The sequence below is a fragment of the Saimiri boliviensis genome, chromosome 17, assembly GCF_048565385.1.
Source record: "Saimiri boliviensis isolate mSaiBol1 chromosome 17, mSaiBol1.pri, whole genome shotgun sequence".
NCBI lineage: Eukaryota > Metazoa > Chordata > Mammalia > Primates > Cebidae > Saimiri > Saimiri boliviensis.
The window spans coordinates 41,025,189-41,044,439 of NC_133465.1; the positions used below are offsets into that span (position 1 = coordinate 41,025,189).

At 47.9% G+C, this 19,251-nt stretch overlaps 2 protein-coding genes across 3 annotated transcripts in view; one reads left to right on the top strand and one right to left on the bottom strand.

Annotated features, from left to right (window-relative positions):
- On the top strand, nucleotides 1–16,282 carry LRRC59 (leucine rich repeat containing 59). Its single transcript, XM_003931268.4, has 7 exons — nucleotides 1–353; nucleotides 2,238–2,297; nucleotides 4,348–4,506; nucleotides 4,744–4,848; nucleotides 9,688–9,760; nucleotides 12,543–12,716; nucleotides 14,288–16,282. The coding sequence occupies exons 1-7, from the start codon at nucleotides 249–251 to the stop codon at nucleotides 14,533–14,535; spliced, it is 924 nt and encodes a 307-aa protein (XP_003931317.1). The 5' UTR covers nucleotides 1–248; the 3' UTR covers nucleotides 14,536–16,282.
- EME1 (essential meiotic structure-specific endonuclease 1) overlaps nucleotides 16,072–19,251 on the bottom strand; it is an 8,308-nt gene continuing 5,128 nt past the window's right edge. The window contains exons 4-9 of one of the 2 annotated variants that reach the window (XM_074388618.1): nucleotides 18,806–18,892; nucleotides 18,592–18,713; nucleotides 18,280–18,436; nucleotides 17,936–18,051; nucleotides 17,016–17,205; nucleotides 16,072–16,754 (exon numbers count right to left, since the gene is read on the bottom strand). In XM_074388618.1, coding sequence (XP_074244719.1) covers nucleotides 16,578–16,754; nucleotides 17,016–17,205; nucleotides 17,936–18,051; nucleotides 18,280–18,436; nucleotides 18,592–18,713; nucleotides 18,806–18,892 — 849 coding nt within the window. In that variant the 3' untranslated portion in view covers nucleotides 16,072–16,577. The remainder of the gene's footprint in view (nucleotides 16,755–17,015; nucleotides 17,206–17,935; nucleotides 18,052–18,279; nucleotides 18,437–18,591; nucleotides 18,714–18,805; nucleotides 18,893–19,251) is intronic. The other variant, XM_003931269.3, reaches the window with a different exon arrangement.

Consider the following 19,251-nt stretch of genomic DNA (forward strand, 5'->3'; position numbering starts at 1 on the left):
GGAAGGTGACGTGGACACGGAAGTGGTCGTCGTCGCGGCACCGGTGGGAGCCAGGCGCCGGGCTCGGAGTGCGGTCGGCGGGCGGACAGGCAGAGGCGGCCTCGCGGAGGCGGTCTCGCACCGGCGGCGACGGAGGGCTCAGGCGTTGTCGTTTGGGTGGGGGCCCGCTGAATTGACAAGCGGCATTTCAGCTCCTTTCCCCCGCCAGTCGGAACCCCGGAGCCGGGGCCCGCTCAGCCGGCATCACCATGACCAAGGCCGGTAGCAAGGGCGGGAACCTCCGCGACAAGCTGGACGGTAACGAACTGGACCTGAGCCTCAGCGACCTGAATGAAGTCCCGGTGAAGGAGCTGGTTAGTATCGTCCCGCGAGGCCTAGGCGTCCACCTTCGCCGGGCGCTGGCCCCTACGTGGGCCGCCTACTTTCCCAAGCATCAGTTTCCTCTTCTTTAACAAGAAGCGGGGTGGTGGGACTAAGTTCCCTGGGAGGCCGTGTCCAGCCCAAGGTTCTTCCCGGGATGTACACGTGTCACTTTGGCGCAGTTCCAGAGGATAGGGAAGCTCTGCTTCTCTGGCCCTAGGCTTTTTACAGGCCAAGAAGCGAATCTGTCACCTTTTGGGGCTTTCACAGCGCCCAACTCATGCCCGACCCAGAGTAGGAGCCCACGGAGTAGTTACTGGGATAGATTCGAGAATGAATGAGTGACTTGTTCCGAGAGAGTAGGCCTCCTCGTAGACCTGGGTGTGGCCCAGAACCTGGCTTTTCTAGGAAGCTGGCAATTCCAGCTGGCTGCCCGAGCCCTGAGGCTGCCTACTTCGAAGAAAGTGAACTCTTCACTGCTTGGCTGGTAAAGTCTCATCCCAATTCCGCTGAAACTGGTGGGAGTCCCCATCGCTCCCCTTCCACATCTTTCCCCTGTAAACTGAGGCTTAAGGCCCTAGGGAGATTAGGCATCTAGTTTTGTCAACGTGGAGCTAGTTCCCACATCCCTGCGTTTCCTACTCCCGCCAACGCCCTGCTAGCCTCTCTTTGGGTGACCCACACTTTGCTTTTTGCCGTTGATAAATTACATTAGCCTTGGGCGCTGGGCCCAGTCTTTCTTCCACTGTGGACTGGTATTATGGTGGTTAGAACCGGGTTCCCAGCCCCTCCCAGCTCCATTGCTTAATAGCTAAGTGCCCTTGGCAAGCGAGTTAGCCTTTATACCTAGATCTCCTCATTAATACAATGGTGATAATAGTTTCTATCTCATGCTTATTGCGAAGTTAAATACCATTGTAATTAAAAATGCTTGGAAGGTAGCAAATACTGATACTTGTAGCTGTTATTGTGTTGTTTTTCCCACTGTAGTATTCAAAACTTTTATAGGTGGTCACACTTGACTCTTAGGACTTCGTGACAGAAAAAGTGCAGGTTGCCAGAGGACCCTTAACTGAATATTTGCCTCCTTTTCTACCCCAGGAAGATGCCCCTCCTTATTTCACCCTGCCCTAGGCCTGCTCTCTGAAACCATTTACTCCAGGCATCTGAACAGCGCAGCATTAACCTCAGGGAGAAAGTTTTGTTGAGCCTGTCCAGCCTGGACACCGTGGGAAAATAAAGATGGGCTGTGTGGGCCTTGTTTTTTTAACTTCATTATTCACTCCGCTACTTACCCGATCAATCATGATTCAGGGAACATTATGGGTATTGAGTACCTGCTCTGGGGAAGGCCCTGAACTGGGGAAAATGGAAATTGAGACGCTTTATTAGACACATTCCCTGCCCTGAAACCTAATAAGAGGGACACAGGGTAATATTTATTTTCAAAATGCTAGGAATAATGTCTAAGAATCTAAATTTTGCTTTTCTTTCTTTTTTTTTTTTTTTTTTTTTTGAGACAGGGTCTCAGTGTGTTGCCCAGGCTGGCCTCAAACTCCTGGGCTCCAACAATCCTTCTGTCTCAGCTTTCCGAGTAGCTGAGACTATGAAACTACAGGTGTGAGTCCCTGTGCCTCGCCTGAGGTTTCCTTTCTTGAATGTTCTACAGCCACATCCCTTCTGTTTGTATTCTTCCTTAGATCAGAGTTGACTGGCTCATTTTTCCTCTTATTCCCAGGAACGTCACCCTTTACTGCGGTTTTAAAAAGGCCTTTCCTAATTGTGGGAACTTTCTCTGGAAAATGCTTCATTAACAGATGTCGCTGAATCGTTCCAGGTGTTGGTCTGACAGGTTTTTCTCATTCTCTTTTTCCTAGGCTGCCCTTCCAAAGGCCACCATCCTGGATCTGTCTTGTAATAAACTGACTACTCTACCGGTAAGATTGGCAAGCAGCCATGACTCCTTCTGGTATCTTGGATGCATCTCCTTCCTGTTTCGGGGGTGGATGGGGGGTGTGTGAGGGTGTCATCAGACATAATTTCAGGGTAGGCCTGCAGGCAGGCTATAGCTAAATCTGAGTGTGTAGGGGAGGCACAGTGAAGTGGGGTGGTTAGTCTCAGTGGAAACGGAATTGAGGTGGAGGCTTCACTCTTCAGAACAGTCGTAAAGTCACGCCACAGAAAACTAAAGTCAACAGGATGCTAAGTAACTTACTGGGCTCATCTTTTTTCTACATTATTTTGTTCTTCCAAAAGATAGTTTACCTCGCTACTGCATACAGGGTGCTAGAGACCATTCTGTAACTTGCTCTGCAGTCCAGGGAGAAAGCTGTGAACAGCTTCCTTGTGCGTCTTTTGATGGGGAGCAAGAGAAAATGTGATCTTAGGGGACTGTCTTATCATTATTCTCCCAGAGGACTTGAATTACTCGAGATTTGCTCAGTCTGGCCAGCATATTCAGTCGATGAGCAGATCCTTTTGATTCTTCTTGCACAGTGTCTGCTAGTTCTTCAGCTTCACCTGTAGACAGTGGATTCATACAGCCCTTCAGCCTCTCCTCTATAAGCACTGCTCCTGCACGGAGGAGGCCTCAGTGTGTCGTTGTTGCCTCTTCCACCCATCACTCTGGCCGTGCCACTCCTTGCTGTACTCCAGAGTAACTTTCTATTTGGCTCTGGCTCAGCGATCAAGTTCAGAAGTTGGCAAAATGCCTTCATCGGATCATTAGTCCATTCACCTCTCAGTATTGTGCTAGGCCTTGCTCATTGTCTATAGTATCTTCCCACAGCTCATCAAAAACTATTTCTAACAGTCAAAAACGTCTGAGATCCCACTTCTTCCAGTGGAAGATCCCCATTCTTCCAGGAAGTATTTTGTGTTGAGTGAAAGAATATGTTGGGAGCTGTGGTTCTTGTCTATAACCTCAGCAACTCTGGAGGCTGAGGTGGGAGAATCACTTAGCCCAGGAGTTCAAGACCAGCCTGGACAACATAGCAAGACCCTACCTCTAAAAAAATAAAAATAAAAGCAGGGTGGCAATTCCTTGCAGCCCCACTCCTTCTGTACACTTTTGCCAGATGGTCCTTCAGCCAAGTGCACTTTGCAGTCTGAGTTTGTTCTGTTGTCTGTACTGACCACTTGCATTTCACCCTGCATTGCAGATCCACTGGCATTTCCAAGTCCCTAGAGATCATGAATAGTGCCTCATTAGCTGAGGTTGTACCATCAGTTTCAGATGGGTGCTTAGCAAAGGTTTAATGTCAGGGGGATGTTTTGACTTGTGCTGAGAAAGAGCCAGGACATGGGTAGGATGGGCCCCAGCCAGTTCAGTTAGTCACAGAATGTCCATTGAGCACCTACGTTAAGTACTGTGCAAGGCGCTGCAAATAACAAGAATCAGACTGAGTACTCCAGGAGGGCCTAATCTTTTTAAGAAAATGGACAGGCATGCTGTTTGGACAGATCCTTTGAAAGGTGAGCATAGGGTGCTGTGGAAGGACAGAAGGGGTTCCCCACCACTCCAGGAGCAATATGGAGGGTGGGCTGGAGCAAGAACTGCGGATGAAGGGATAGGATGAAGGAATAGTGTTCTGTGCCTACTTTGTGCTAAACCTTTTTCCATACTCTTCTTGGCAATTATCACCAGGAGTGGCGAGTGTTCTCTCCTATTTTCATTTGAGGAAGAATAGCTACTAACAGTAGAATCAGGATTTTTTCAGGGATACCTCTGACTTGAAGGCTTCCAGACAGTTAGACCAAAGTGTGTGAGCCCAAGGCTTAGATGAGGGTGTCCATTGTTGTGGCTTCCCTGGGCTACATGGGAAGAAGAAGTTGGGCCACACATAAAATACACTGATGAGCTGAAAAAAGGAAAAAAAAAATTAATGTTTTAAGAAAGGTTGCAAATTTGTGTTGGGCCACATTCAAAGCTGTCCTGGCCCACGTGTTGGACAAGCTTAGCTTAGATGTTCTCTCTTTGGATCCTAGTCGGATTTCTGTGGCCTCACACACCTGGTGAAGCTAGACCTGAGTAAGAACAAGCTGCAGCAGCTGCCAGCAGACTTCGGCCGCCTGGTCAACCTCCAGCACCTGGATCTCCTCAACAACAGGCTGGTCACCTTGCCTGTCAGCTTTGCTCGGCTCAAGGTAACAGTTCATGAACCAGTGTTTCATGGCCAGGTGTGGCAGAGATCTCAGGGACTCTGGTGCATGGCGCTGAGAAAGGCTGACCGAAGTACCCCCTTGCTGGTCCTGCCTCAGAGGGCTCTTCCTATAGGTGGAACACAGAGGGGCATTCTTCCTGCTCATTTTGTTCCACCCTGAGGGACTGTGTGTGTGAACTTGGACTTAACGAGCCTCTTTGCCCATCGCCCATCTCTCTAGAACCTGAAGTGGCTGGACCTGAAGGATAACCCCCTGGATCCTGTCCTGGCCAAGGTGGCAGGTGACTGCTTGGATGAGAAGCAGTGTAAGCAGTGTGCAAACAAGGTGAGCACAAAGCTCCTGGGGGCTCCTCACACTCTCCCCTGGGACTTCTCCTCTGCCTGTTTTTCCCTCCTAGGGCACCTGGAGCTTTGTGTGGAGTTAAGCACTCAGGTCCCAGTGAAATACGTCCACTGTGATTCTGTTAAGCAGAAAGCGTTTACTTTAATTTTTTGTTTTTTATTTGTTTTGAGACAGAGTTGTTCTGTTGCCCGGTTGGAGTGCAGTGGCACAATCTCAGCTCACTGCAATCTCTGTCGCCTAGGTTCAAGCAGTTCTCCTGCTTCAGCCTCCCGAGTAACTGGGATTACAGACACCTGCTACCATGTCCAGCTAATTTTTGTGTTTTTTAGTAGAGACGGGATTTTGCCATGTTGGCCAGGCTGGTCTCGAACTCCCAACCTCAAATGATCTGTCCGCCTTGGCCTTCCAAAGTGCTGAGATTACAGGCATGAGCCGAGCCCACCCTGCATTTACTTTACAAGTAGCAGAACAAGATTGCCTTCTGCTTTACTGTAGCACTTCCTCTCTCAAGAAGCCAGGACCTTGCATGATGCAACATGACACTGTGTGGTCGGTTGTTTTGTTTGTTTGTTTAATTTTCTTTACCACATCATTGTACTCAGGACAGTTGTTTTAACAGTACCAGAGGGTTAGGGGCTGTGGCCTTCCTGAGGCACAGTCATAGGAATGTCGATCATAAAAGTGATAATAAAGGTGTCACAGCTGGAAGTTTATATCTGTAAGCAGACACATTCTGGGCATACCTGGTATTGGGTTCCAGTTGAGTCATCTTACATAGGAGTGAGGAGCTGAAGGCAGCATGCAAGGCAGCCATTGTCTGTGGCCACTAACCTTGAAGGTGCCAGACCCTGCCTACTAAAAATACCATTATACCCATTTCTTAATAACTTAAGCTGTAGACATTTTTTCCCTCCAGCTTTGGAACAGATTGCTGCTACTTCAACTGAGCACCAGATGAATGACTTGGCTATATTTGAGGTGCATATTGAACAAAAAAGACTTAACTTTAAATACTAGAATTAATGTAAGTTACATGTGTGAATGATGAGTCTCTACTGTTTCAAGTAGAGAGTAAGATACTTCTTATCATTAGCTCAGGGCTTCTTATATAATCTCATCATCTGTATCATCTCTTGCTACAAGAATTCAAGCACAAAGTTAACAACCAAGTAGTTAAGGCAAGAGTTTTCCCTTAGATGAGAACAGTGTAAGTGAGCGATGAAATCCCCTTTTGAAAGCTGGGTGCTGGCTGGGCACAGTGGCTCATGCCTGTAATCCCAACACTGGGAGGCCAAGGAGGGCTGATCACGAGGGCAGGAGTTCGAGACTAGCCTGGCCACCATGGTGAAACCCCGTCTCTACTACAAGCACAAAAATTAGCTGGGCGTGCTGGCAAGCGCCTGTAATCCTAGCTACTTGGGAGACAGGAGAATCGCTTGAACCCAGGAGGTGCAGGTTGTCAGCCGAGACTGCGCCGTTGCACTCCAGCCTAAGTGACAGAGCAAGACTCCATCTCAAAAAAAAAAAAAAGAAAAAGAAAGCTGGATGTTGTAGGAGTGATGTCCACCCTGAAGGCCAACAGTAGCTACCATTGATGACTCTTCCCTTGTCCTGGATGCTTTCCATGCACCGTCTCACAATCCTCAGAGCCCCAGGGAGTTGGCATTACTTTCATTTCTCTGACACAAGAAACCCTCAGCGTATACACACCTTTGATCCATCCATCCATTCATCCATGCATTCAGTAGATAATATGTGGAACCATAGGAAATTGATGATATTCTACAGTTTTTGACATATAGAAATTGTTTTTATCGAGTACAAAGGCCTTCTGTATTTGCATATCTCATTCACATAAAGCTCCAGGCAACACAGTGGATGTGGTAACTAAAGCCATGGCCCCTGGCACTGCTGTCCTAGAGCTGCAGCACACCTTTAGGCTTTGTAGGGAAATGGCCTGGGTCAGTCAGAATCAGGTCACTTGTCTGCAGGAATTTATTTAGGTCTTACCAGCACTGACCAGGTACGACTTAAATCCTGGTGGGTCTATGGGTTAGTCTTAATCAGCTTGGTACATATTAAGGCACCTTTTAAAAATGATACTGTATGCTGTGAGCTCAGGTTAGCTAAACAAAAATTTACCCTCCAGGAGCTCACAGACTCTAGACTAGGAGACTCTGTCCCATTTCTGCATTGCCTGTATTTTCAGATAGTTAACTTTTCTTTTCTCTTTTTTTGAGATGGGGTCTCGCTTTGTCGCCCAAGCTGGAGAACATGGCGCCATCTCAGCTCACTGCAACCTCCACCTCCTGGGTTCAAGCAATTCTCCCACCTCAGCTTTCCAAGTAGCTGGGATTGCAGGGGCATGCCACCAGCCCTGGCTAATTTTTGCACTTTTAGTAGAGACAGGGTTTCACCATGATGGTCAGGCTGGTCTCAAACTCCTGACCTCAGGTGATCCACTCACCTTACTCCTCTTCCTCAGCCAACACCCTAGATTCTCACTTTTTACACTCTCCTTGCATCATGGCAACAGGACCCTTGACTTCCCCAATTCCTGAGTGCCCTGAGCGCTAACACTTGTTCCAGACCTGGTTTCTTTTTTTTTTTCCTTTGAGACAGTCTCGCTCTATTGCCCAGGCTGGAGTTCATTGGCATAATCTCAGCTCACTGCAACCTCCACCTCCCAGGTTCAAGAGATTCTCCTGCCTCAGCCTCCTGAGTAGCTGGGATTATAGGTGCACACCACCATGCCCAGCTAATTTTTGTTTTTTTTTTTAGTAAAGATGGGGTTTCACCATATTGGCCAGGCTAGTCTTGAACTAGTGATCTGCCCCCCTCGGCCTCCCAAAGTGCTGGGATTACAGGCATGAGCTACTGCACCTGGCCCCAACCACACTTTTGAAGATCCTTTAGCTGGTTTGCTTCTAAACACTTCTTATGATGGGTGTGTGCTTGTCTGGGGGTACGTGTGTCTGGAGTTTCCTAGAATTAAGAATTATATTTGAATATACAGGTCTGTCTCACGGGCATGTATATTCAGATGTAATTATTAAGTGCAGTAGTGAAACAAGGCCCTTTTGCTAATCGTTTAGGTTTTCTTCTTTTTTCTTACTGTGTGGTAAAGAAAATAAGCAGCAGTACTTATCGAGCACATACAGTGCCAGGGATTATCCAAGGCAGCCAATACAAGTTATGTGATTTATTCTCCAGAGCACTCGCTAGAAGTATATCTTATCTCTGTTTTCCAGAGCAGAAAATCGGCTCAGAAAGGTTAAGTCACTCGCCAAGGTTATACAATAAAGGGTAGTCAGGATTACATTGGACCCCAAGCTTATACTCTGTCCCCTACAGCCAAAGAATCCCAGCTCCAAAAAAAGATAAAAAAGGTCCTTAACCGGCCGGGTGCGGTGGCTCAAGCCTGTAATCCCAGCACTTTGGGAGGCCGAGGCGGGTGGATCACGAGGTTGAGAGATCGAGACCGTCCTGGTCAACGTGGTGAAACCCCGTCTCTACTAAAAATACAAAAAATTAGCTGGGCATGGTGGCGCGTGCCTGTAGTCCCAGCTACTCAGGAGGCTGAGGCAGGAGAATTGCTTGAACCCAGGAGGCAGAGGTTGCGGTGAGCTGAGATCGTGCCATTGCACTCCACCCTGGGTAACAAGAGCAAAACTCCGTCTCAAAAAAAAAAAAAAAAAAAGGTCCTTAACCTCCTCCACCCATCATATCGAGAATCTTTGTGGTTGTATGGTCAGAGGTCATCCGTGAACAATTTGATGCGGATCTGGGGAGCTCAGAGTGCTCAGTACGAGTGTGCTGTGTGTAGGCCTCTCTCTTGCACCTTTCCTCTGCATACAGTGAGAGTGCGTGTAACAAGCTCTGCCCTAGGAACACAGGGGACTGTGCTCAGGTCTTAGTTGTGCTGCTTTCTGGCCATGTGCAGTGGACAAATCTCCATATGAGTCTTGGTTTTCTTCCTTTTGAAATGGGAATCCAATCAGCCATTCATCATATATGTGTTGAATGCCTGCAATTAGCTAAACTTTGTGCTAGCCATGCTCCTGTGGGATACCTACAGACCAGACAGCCATTCCTGCCATTAAGAAATCTGCCATCTTATGACCAAGACAGATAGGTAGCAAGTGGTTACAATGTCCTGTGTTGAATTCCAAAGGAGTAGGTGGAGGGGGATTTGGTGGGGGCAGTCAGGAAAGCGTGTTGGAGGAAATGCTGGCCCCACGTTGTTGCTGAGGATCATGTGGAATCATGCATGTGAGACTGAGTGTAAACAGCAGAACTTACAGATTCGAGCTGGCATTGTTTCCCTTTTTTCTGACAGTTAATGACCTGGGCTCTTATCACTCTTCTCCGACTAAGGTGGGCACAGCAATTTTAGGATACAAAGATAGAATTAACTACAACAGTTTGGTGGTGGTGGTTGTTTTGAGACAGAGTCTGGAGTACTGTGACGTGACCACAGCTCACTGCAGCCTTGATCTTCTGGGTTCAAGTGATCCTCCCTCCTCTGCCTCCTAAGTAGCTGAGGCTACAGGCATGTGCCACTGTGCCTGGCAAATTTTTTATATTTTTCTGTAGAGATGGGGTTTCATTATGTTGACCAGGCTGGTCTTGAATTCCTGGGCTCAAGCAGTCCTCCCACCTTAGCCTCCCAAAGTGCAGGAATAATACGCATGAGCCACCACATCCAGCCTAACTACATTGCTGCCATGATAATCTGGGAGCTTGAAAATAGTCTATTTTTTGAGACTTCCCTGTGCAAATGTGACTGAAAAGTACTACTTTCCTCCTTTCCCTTTGCAGGTGTTACAGCACATGAAGGCTGTGCAGGCGGATCAGGAGCGGGAGAGGCAGCGGCGGGTAGAAGTAGAACGTGGTAAGTGGCTGTCCCTCTTGTAGTTACCTTCCAGGTCCTCATCCCAGCCAGTGGATTCTCATGCTTCCAGAGTTGGAATCCAGTAGAAGAGTCATAAAGAACAGTTGGTGGGCGGTGGGGGGACAGCATTGTGGTAGATGGTATCATCTTCATATGATGAATCTCTCTCCAGTCCTGGCTTCCCTGCTGAGCTCTAGGGCAGTCAGCTGCTTATATTTCATCTCTGCTTGGAGGGCTGATAGGCATTCCTGTGAAACGTGGCCAAAGCAGATTCCTGATTGCGCTTCAGTCCCTCCCAGTGTTGCCTGTAGTAGATTACTTTTCCTGTAGTTATTCAAGCCTGAAGTAGGAAAAGATATTAAGACTCCTTTTTTTTTTTCTGTAATTTCCATACCCAGTCTGTCAGCAAGTCCCATATGGGACTGTTTGTCCACCTCCAGTGCCATCTCTAACCAGCCACCATTCTGGGACCGCCACAGCACCTTCCAACATGTCTCCATGACAGTGCCGTCTCCTTAAACTCATTGTCTTCCCAACAGTCTGGGAGACCTTTTTAAAACATAAATAATTATGCTGCTACTTTCTTAAAACAAGTGGCATCCCACTGAACTTAGAATAAAATCATATTCATTGACAAGGCCAGTGAAACCCACCTTGGCCCTAACTTGTTTGCCTGCTCTCCGCCAGCCTTGTTGCACACACAAGTGAGTCTGTGCCGTTAACTTCAGTCAGTTTGAATACACCAGCTGCAGTCTCGGGGGCTTTGCTGGGTTTTCTTTTCCCTTAGTCCCTACCTGCTGGCCTCATAACCCCACATGTCTGCACAAGCGTTGCCTTAGGTTAACTGTGATGCTTTCAGACAGCTGGACGAGAGTAACCATCCTACCTGTCACTCTCATACTCTCTGCTAGTTTCTTTCTTTCTTTCTTTCTTTCTTTTTTTTTTTTTTTTTTTTTTGAGACAGAGTTTCGCTCTTGTTTCCCAGGCTGGAGTGCGGTGGTGCAGTCTAAGGTCACTGCAACCTCTGCCTCCTGCGTTTATGCCATTGTCTTGCCTCAGCCTCCTGAGTAGCTGGGACTGCAGGTGCCCCTCTGCTAGTTTCTTTATGGCACAGATCACTGTCATCTTTACGTTCACTTGTTTATTGTGTGTCTCCTCTAGAAAGTAAATGAGAGAGACACTGGAACGTGGCCTGTTTTCTCCACTGCTGCTTCTCAAGCACTTAGAATAACCCCTGGCATATAGTAGGTGCTATATTGACTGGCTGGCTGATTTCTGAGCCCCTCACTGGAGGACTACTGTGGTTCAAGAAGGGATGTGTACAGTACTGATTACAGGCAGTCCCTGAGGTCACGATGCCCAGATCCCTTATGTGGCATGGCCACTGTGGCAAGACATGGCTGTTTCCTCTGACCCCTGCTGCCTTCACCTCCCAGTGGCCCATGCTCCCTAGAGGCTGGGTAGTGTGTGTTCTTGGCATTCCTGGTGCCCAGCTGGAACTTGGAGCTTGTTTCTACATGGAGAAGCAGTGGAAAGCTACAGTCTTACTTACAGTACTGCTATTCAGCAACATTATGGCTCAGATAGGCTATTAAACCCTAAAAGGACATTTAACCGTCATTTGTGGCATTCTGGCTTTAGAAAAATGTACTTCAGACTTCCAAATAACTAATTTGAAAAGGCAATTTTAGAACCCAATAATTTGGAGGTTGTAATTTGGAAGTTTGTAAACATGCTTGAACTGCTGAGTAAATCTGAATGTGTACCTGTGTTCAGTTCTCAGATTCATGAGTTCAAGTCTAGAGGCTACTCTGACAAACTGTTAGGCTTATTTGTTTTTTAAGAATAGTCAAATGTTGGCTGGTTTGAGTGCAGTGGTGTTTACAACTAATTGATCACAACCAGTTGGAGATTTCCTTCTTCCATCTTCACTCCCAGTCCTTCAGTTGACTAGCCTTAAAAAAAACACAGCAAAACAAACCAGTCTGTGCAGTAGTAAGAAAGCAGACTCACTTTTTTAGAACAACGTTGCCATTTTTACTTTTTTTTTTCTTTTCTATTTTTTGAGGCAGTCTCACTCTGTCACCCAGGCTGGAGTGCAATAGCACAATTACCATTCATTGCAACTTCTACCTCCTGAGTTCAATCCGTCCTCCCACCTCAGCCTCCCAGGTAGCTGGGACTACAGGCATGTTCCAGCACACCTGGCTCATTTTTTCATTTTTTGTAGAGACAGTCTTGCTATGTTGCCCAGGCTAGTCTGGAACTCCTGGCCTCAAGTGATACTCCCAACTTCACCTCCCGAAGTGCTAGGGTTATAGGCCTGAGCGACTGCTCCTGGCCTCATTGTTTCTAACCGTAAACTTGAGTGTTCATTTTCTCTTCTCACTGTCCCCCCCATGCCATGTTTTTTTCTCTTCATAGCTGAGTTCTAGAAGGCTATCAGCTGCTGTCTGAGTTCTGAGTTCGTGCCTCATTCTAGAGGAGCACCACTTACCCTCCATGCCTTGCTTAGGGCCTCCTTGTTATTTTACCCTAATTTCTCTGCTGCTTGAGGATAGGAACCTCGTAATCAGAATCCATTCAGCAAACCCAGAGAGCAGCTGCTTTTAGGGAGGGCTACTTCCAGGAGCAGAAAGATGGCTTTTTCCTTTGAATATTTCTTATGTGATCCATGGCACCAGGGTAAAGGTGGCAGAATCTATACTTTTAATCACTTGGGAAAGCAAACTGCCAGAGTGTTTGTGGAAGAGAAGTCAGGTGTTGGTGTGTTTTGTTGTAGAGGCAGAGAAGAAGCGCGAGGCCAAGCAGCGAGCTAAGGAAGCCCAGGAGCGGGAACTGCGGAAGCGGGAGAAGGCGGAAGAGAAGGAGCGCCGGAGAAAGGAGTATGACGCCCTCAAAGCAGCCAAGCGGGAGCAGGAGAAGAAACCTAAGAAGGAAGCAAATCAGGCCCCAAGTAAGTTTGCTGCCTGTCGTAAGGTTCCAGCAGGGGTGCAGTGGAGACACTCACGTTTCCAGGCATAGACGACTGAGTGAGCAGCCCTGCACACCTTAGTCAGATAAATTACACTGAAGCCTGGGAGTGGATGGGAGGGTTCGGTTACAGCAAATGGGGGACTCTCCTATAGGGAGCTAGTGTCCAGCTGGTTTCTTTCCCAAGTGCCCACGTACTTCTGTTTTGGTCAGATGTGTCTTGGAGCATTCCTGGAATAGAGTCTTACTCTTTGTAGAGGTGAGGTTCTAAAACCATTGAGATATGCAAAGATCACAAATGGTCAAGTTTACTCTTAAAGGGCCCTCACAGCCAGGTTCTGTGGCTCAGGCCTTTAATCCCAGTGTTTTGGGAGGCTAAGGTGGGAAGAGGTCACTTGCGCCCAAGATTTCAAGACCAGCCTGGGCAACATAGAGAGACCCTGTCTCTACATAAGTTTTTAAAAAAATTAGCCAAGTGTAGTGGCACACAGCTGTGGTTCCAGCTACTTGGGAGGCTGAAGCAGGAGGATCATTCAAGACCAGCCTGGGCAACAGTGAGACCCCTCTCTGCTTGAACACTGAAGGAATTATTTGGCCTGCACTCAGGGAGCCACATTGTACAGAAAACACATTTTTGTGTTTTACCTGAATATGTGTAGTTGAATTTCATTAGTGACGTGGCTCCATGTGCTGCGGAGGATCAGATGCCCTCTGGGTGAAAAGGGACCCTTAAGGGAGAGGCAGGTGAGGGAAGGATCTCTGCACAGAGAGTGGAGGCCTGTGGCCCTGCCCCTACTCACCCTTGTCTGGAGCAGGACAGGGCCACAGGCCTCCATCCTCCTGCTCTAACTGGTTTTTAATTTCCTTGTTGAAAATGAAGATCATACCTACTTACAGGGTAGTAATAAGGATTAAATGAGGAAATAGGATCATGCAGTTCCTGGCATTGTGGATGTTTAGTTGAGTTTTTAAAAATTTTGTCTAAAAATCTCAAAACTGATTTTTTTCTAATTAAAAATATCTGTTCATTGCAAATAATTTAGAAAAGGTATCTATATAGATACATATATCAGAAAATGGCAATCACCTGTACTCCCCCATTCCTGGCAGTCATCACTGCTTACAATATGGTGTATTACCTTTTGGGCTTCTTTTTATATACACATTATATCATAATAATGACAATAATGATAAATCCTGACCCTGTTTCCTCAAGTGGACAGTACTCTGTCAGCGCTGGATGCCTCCTGATAAGCCCCTCTCTCTGTGATCCCAACGGGCATGGATCACTGTGTTACCAAGAACTTAGGACCCTGGGGGCTGTGAGCGACCCGAGACATGCAGAATGAGTCCCAGTTTCAAATGTAGCCCCTCGAGAGCCAAGGGAAAAGGTGTTTCTGTTTCGGTCTCTGGAGACAGTTTTTCTCTTCAGGGCCTGGGGAGTTTTTGTTTGAGAAAGGGGTGTAGGTAGATCTGCATGGAGACTAGCAGAGATTGGCATAGAGCAGGTCTAACTGACAGAACTTGTTTTGTCTACTGTGACTGTTCCTCCAGAATCTAAGTCCGGCTCCCGTCCTCGCAAGCCACCACCCCGGAAGCACACTCGTTCCTGGGCTGTGCTGAAGCTGCTGCTGCTGCTGCTGCTATTTTGTGTGGCGGGAGGGCTGGTTGCTTGTCGGGTGACAGAGCTACAGCAGCAGCCCCTCTGCACCAGTGTGAACACCATCTATGACAATGCGGTCCAGGGTCTACGCCGCCATGAGATCCTCCAGTGGGTCCTCCAGACCGATTCTCAGCAGTGAGCTTGTCCCCAGCACCTGCTGCCTCCCAACCTTGGAGCTTGGATTCCTATGGAATTGGGTTCTGCTGGACACAACCTCTTTTTAGCATCAGACCTACCTGCCATCATCAAATGGCTGCAGATTGGTACATGAGACCTCCTCTTTGTAGGACTTCTTCATTCCTTAGTCAGGGTTCCCTGGTGGAATGAGGAGAAATGGGAGGTGGTGGGGGGGCAGTTACCTGCATGCCTAAAGGAGTAGGCTTGGGGGTGGGGAGAGAGAAAACATAGCCTTTTCTAGTTGTTTTACAAAGCTGTGTAAAGGCAAGGCTCGTTTCTACTAAATGGTCAGCTGTCACTACATTTATACTTTTGTATGTCACAAACCCTTTCTTTCATTCCTCCCTGGGCAATCAGGGCAGATCAGAAGTTTTGGGGAACTGGGACACCACACTCAGTAAATCCAGTCTAAATGGTGGGGAGGGGTATTCCTGTTTTCTTTAGGACCTCAGAGATGTAAGCATTTTAGCAGCCATACAAAATATCTGGCTGTGAAAGGGACTTCATGGCCATCCAGTCCAATATAACACACTTGCACGTAGAGAAACTGAGGCCTTCCATGACTTGCCTAGTCTCCCAGCTAGTTTGAGGCAAAACTGGATTCCCACTCTGACATTCTTTCTTTCCTTTACATCATTTTCCCTCCTTCGTAATGTCCTGAGAGACGAGAACTCACACCAGAATTATTTCTCAGGTGGAGCATAGCATCTTTCATAGTAGACAGATTTCATGACTCAGACATAGAAATCTCTTGTCATCATCAGGTCTTGGGCAGCTCCTGTGGAGTCCTGCCCAACTTATGTGGCTTCCATAAAATGGCAACAGTCCAGGCTCCTTGCTTCAATTGTAGAGCATTAACTCCCTAATTGCCAGTAAGCAAGGAGGTGGATCTCTGCACACCTACACTGTCTATGACAGCTCTAGTTGTACTTGGTGTGACTAAATACCTCAAAGGCATCCTGCTTTTGCAGGTTTTGAAGTGTCAGCTTCATAAGACACTGAGGTTTAGAATTGTTTTATTCTAGACCATAAATGAAGGGAATAAATGGGAACAGAGGAAATGAAGGGAAACAAGTAGCATCATGGAGTCGAAATGTGGTGCATCACCCAGTGACTAGCACAAACAAGGATCGCACTGTCCATTCCCTTGTCTGCTAGATTAAGCATTTTCTTGCCTCCTTTGCTTCATCTTTTCACAACAGCTAGATGGAGGGATCAGCAATGACTGTGTCATGGTGCTCATTCACTGAAAACTCCCAGTTGCAAGCTCCTTGCCTCCCCCGGAGGGAGCAAGAAGCCATCATAGTTCAGAGACAGAGAAGGCAGGGTCCAGCCTTCTAGCCCTAGTGACCTGTTTGGATGGGACTGCCACTCATGACCGTCCTGGTACTGGAAGAAAGGACTTTGTTAATCTTCTCCCCCATAGCTCTGCTGCGTAGGTCTACACCATACTCAGAATCACTACACATTCCTTTAGTCTTCCTTCGAGCTCCAGAGCCATTGGTACAAATGCTTTATTGAAACTAAATACATAATACATACAATGAGATTAAGACAACATAGAAGTCCACATAGTTATATCCTGTTCCTTGGCCAGTTGAGGCAGCTCAGTGGCTGAGCCCAGTCAAGCCAATCCGCAGCTTCACTCACGACTTCGATATTTGATGCTAATTCTTTTGGATTTCTTATTAAATACGTGTCTGAGTGGACGGTCTTTGTTCCTTTGTGTTTTGAGGGCTGGCTGGGTAGGAGTAGGGGTGGTTTGTCTGTGGCAGTTAATTTTTGCCAGGAGAGGAACATTAAATGCCAAAGGTGGGTGGCAGTATTTCAGTCTCTGCTCCAGCTGATGGGCAGAGAGACTGTCACAAATAATAATACCCAGGAGAGACTGGGCCTCACCTAGGCTTGTGCTCCAGGTGCTGCCAGTCTCTTCACTGCAGTCAGGCTCTGAGGTTGGGGAGGTGGAAGTCTCCAGCTTTTCATCCTCATCCCTGAAGGCTAGAATCAGTCAGCACTATCTAAAGAGAGATCTGGCTGTAAAGCAGTCATCTGAAGGTAGATACGCCTGGATAGCTCTGGTCCAACACGGCGAGAGGTGGATGTCACACCTTCTCCACGGCGCACCTGTATGTCTGCAAGCAGATTCTGGCGTTCTTGCTCCGAAAAACACTGCCGATAAGCCTGGAAGTGGCAGATGACCTCTTAATATGGTACCGTCCATGGTGATCCCTTCTCCATGAGCATGGAGGGTGCTACACTTGGCTTGGGGCATGAGAACCTGTCCTCCCTCCCTGAGTCAGTGTTAACAACTCTGATCTTAGCAGACCTGCGCTGCTGACCTGTGAGGCCTTCATGGGCCCTCAGTAGTTATCCAAGGAAATCTGGGGGCCCACAGAGCCCACCAGCAATGGGCAGTGACCCCAGAGCCCTGGAGCGGCATACCTGTACCAGAAGCTGTGGGGAGGGATAGGCATGCACAACTGCGCTGGCCATTTCCAGGCTGACTCGGTTCAGCTGCTGAATCTGTCTCCTCCAGACCAGTGAGAGTCCCCTGCCAGCACGGTCCACCTTCACCCCTCCAGCCCAGTCACTCTCCACACAGAAGGAGAAGGTAGTTTCATCTCGGAGCTTCCTGCAACAGCACAGTTGGAGGCTGTAAGCTGCTCCTTATTCTCTTGCACCTGTTGCCTCGAGTAGGAACTGAAAAACTGACCTTGGAAGAGGTGGGCACCATGTTACAACTGGCCTATTGTGCCTCTGACAATTTGCTCACTTTGTTCCCAGGTATAGTGCCAGTTGCTGATTTCCTTTAAAAACTACATCTAGTCCATTTTAGTAGAAGAGGTACCAGATTCTTTTAATATTTGGCAATCTGGAGTCTATTTCTGGTTCTTCTAACTGCTAGGAGCTTAGACAAGTCAATCTCTTCAGGCCTCAGTTCCCTCAAGTATAAAATAAGGGACTTGGATGGGATTGTCTCTGAGGTCATTTACTCGTTTTAAATTCTGACAGTGAACATTCCTTGAACTAAGTAAGCTAAAAATTTGCTTTCCTAGTGTTTATAACATTGTGATCTGACCTGTAATTAATCCTGGTTACTTGGCCTATGGTAACCTGGCCTATGATACCAACCTGCAGAACAGAACGCTTACACATAAGCAAAAGGAGAATATCTGAAAAGGGGCTGGGCTTGAGGATTCTTCCCAAGAATCCCCAGCATGAGGTCAGCTCCTTCTGCCTCAAGCTTGAGAGATAATGGGCTGACTGCAGAGATGAGGAGAAAGGGACATTTGCTTTGACTGCAAGAGCCATGGTAAAGGACAAGGCCCCGCATGGAGGTTGGACTTGCTGGGGGTGCTCACTTGAAGGGCGTCTCAGCCACAGCCTTTGTGAATGCACATGCGAAGTCAGCCAGCTCTTTCCAGCTCTGCACAATTTGAGCCTGGGCTTCCGTGTGTAGCTGCAGATCCACCAATGCCTAGAAACCCAAAAGCAACGATGGACTGGAAGGGTGGAGGGACTAGCTGTAAGTCACTATCCACTGAAGCTATACCCCAGCCCCTTGGCTCCGTTTGGCACCTTGTCTCCTACTCAGTGCCAGGGCAGAAAGCAGTATGCAGCAGGCATTTTGTTCTCTTATCGGTAGCAAATCTCCTTAGGTGACCAGTGAGTACCCAGCCCGATTCAGGCAACAGGATATTCTTACCTCTTCCACGTCTACCCTGGATACCATGGACCCTGTGCTGGCCTCTGGTTGTCTCTGCTGCTTCTCCTTCGTCTGTTTATTTGTTCCCTGTTTCCCTCTTCTCGGAGGATTCTGAGCACTGGTGCAGGGGAGGAAATCAAAGGACAGCAGCTCCAGGCTGAGCTCAGGCAGATGTGCAAGAAGACTAGCCCAGAGCATCCTGCTGAGCTTGTTAGATATGGGCTACCTTGCAGAATCTGTGATGAATAAACCCACCCCTCTTGGCCCAAGAGCTGCCCCTTTGAACATGAAATCATCAGGGCAAATCCAAACCTGAAGCATTTCTCTTGATCCACAATCACCAGTGACAGAGTTTTCCCTGCTGTCCTTGCTGTGATATCAGTTACAAAGCCCTGAAATGTTTCCTTCTCTTTCCTAGTGCTGTCCAGGCTTCCCTGCATGAAGGGGCAGAAACTGCATTAATTCTTGCTTCCTAGTAAGAGTCGGCCCTCTGTTCCATGTCCTCCCACCCTCTGGCTCTGCCCACCTGTTTTCCATTGTAGATCATGGACACAAATGCCTCTGCCCGGAGCAGCACCAGGACTATTGGCTCCTCTGCCCAGTCCTCTCCATCCTGCCCCAGGAGCACAGCACAGGGAGGGAGGTCAGCAGGTATTGAGCACCTGTGAGAGTGGCCCAGGGCTTCCAGGTGAATGAACTAACTCCCACCCCTGTGCATTATCCCTTTCTTCTGGAATGAAGTCACCATGGCAAGAAACAATGATGCACTCCCTCCCACTTCTCAATTGTTCAGTCCCGGTGCCCTGCATCTCAGAGACAGCGAATAAAAAAGGGACATAGCTGGCCGGGTGCGGTGGCTCAAGCCTGTAATCCCTGCACTTTGGGAGGCCAAGGCGGGTGGATCACGAGGTCGAGAGATCGAGACCATCCTGGTCAACATGGTGAAACCCCGTCTCTACTAAAAATACAAAA

What these genes read in the sequence shown, in the direction of transcription:
- LRRC59 (XM_003931268.4), top strand. Translation starts at nt 249, where the DNA reads ATGACCAAGGCCGGTAGCAAGGGCGGGAACCTCCGCGACAAGCTGGAC. An exon ending in ATAAACTGACTACTCTACCG is followed by an intron (nt 2,298 to 4,347) that starts GTAAGATTGGCA and finishes TTTGGATCCTAG; the next exon opens with TCGGATTTCTGTGGCCTCAC. An exon ending in TCAGCTTTGCTCGGCTCAAG is followed by an intron (nt 4,507 to 4,743) that starts GTAACAGTTCAT and finishes CCATCTCTCTAG; the next exon opens with AACCTGAAGTGGCTGGACCT.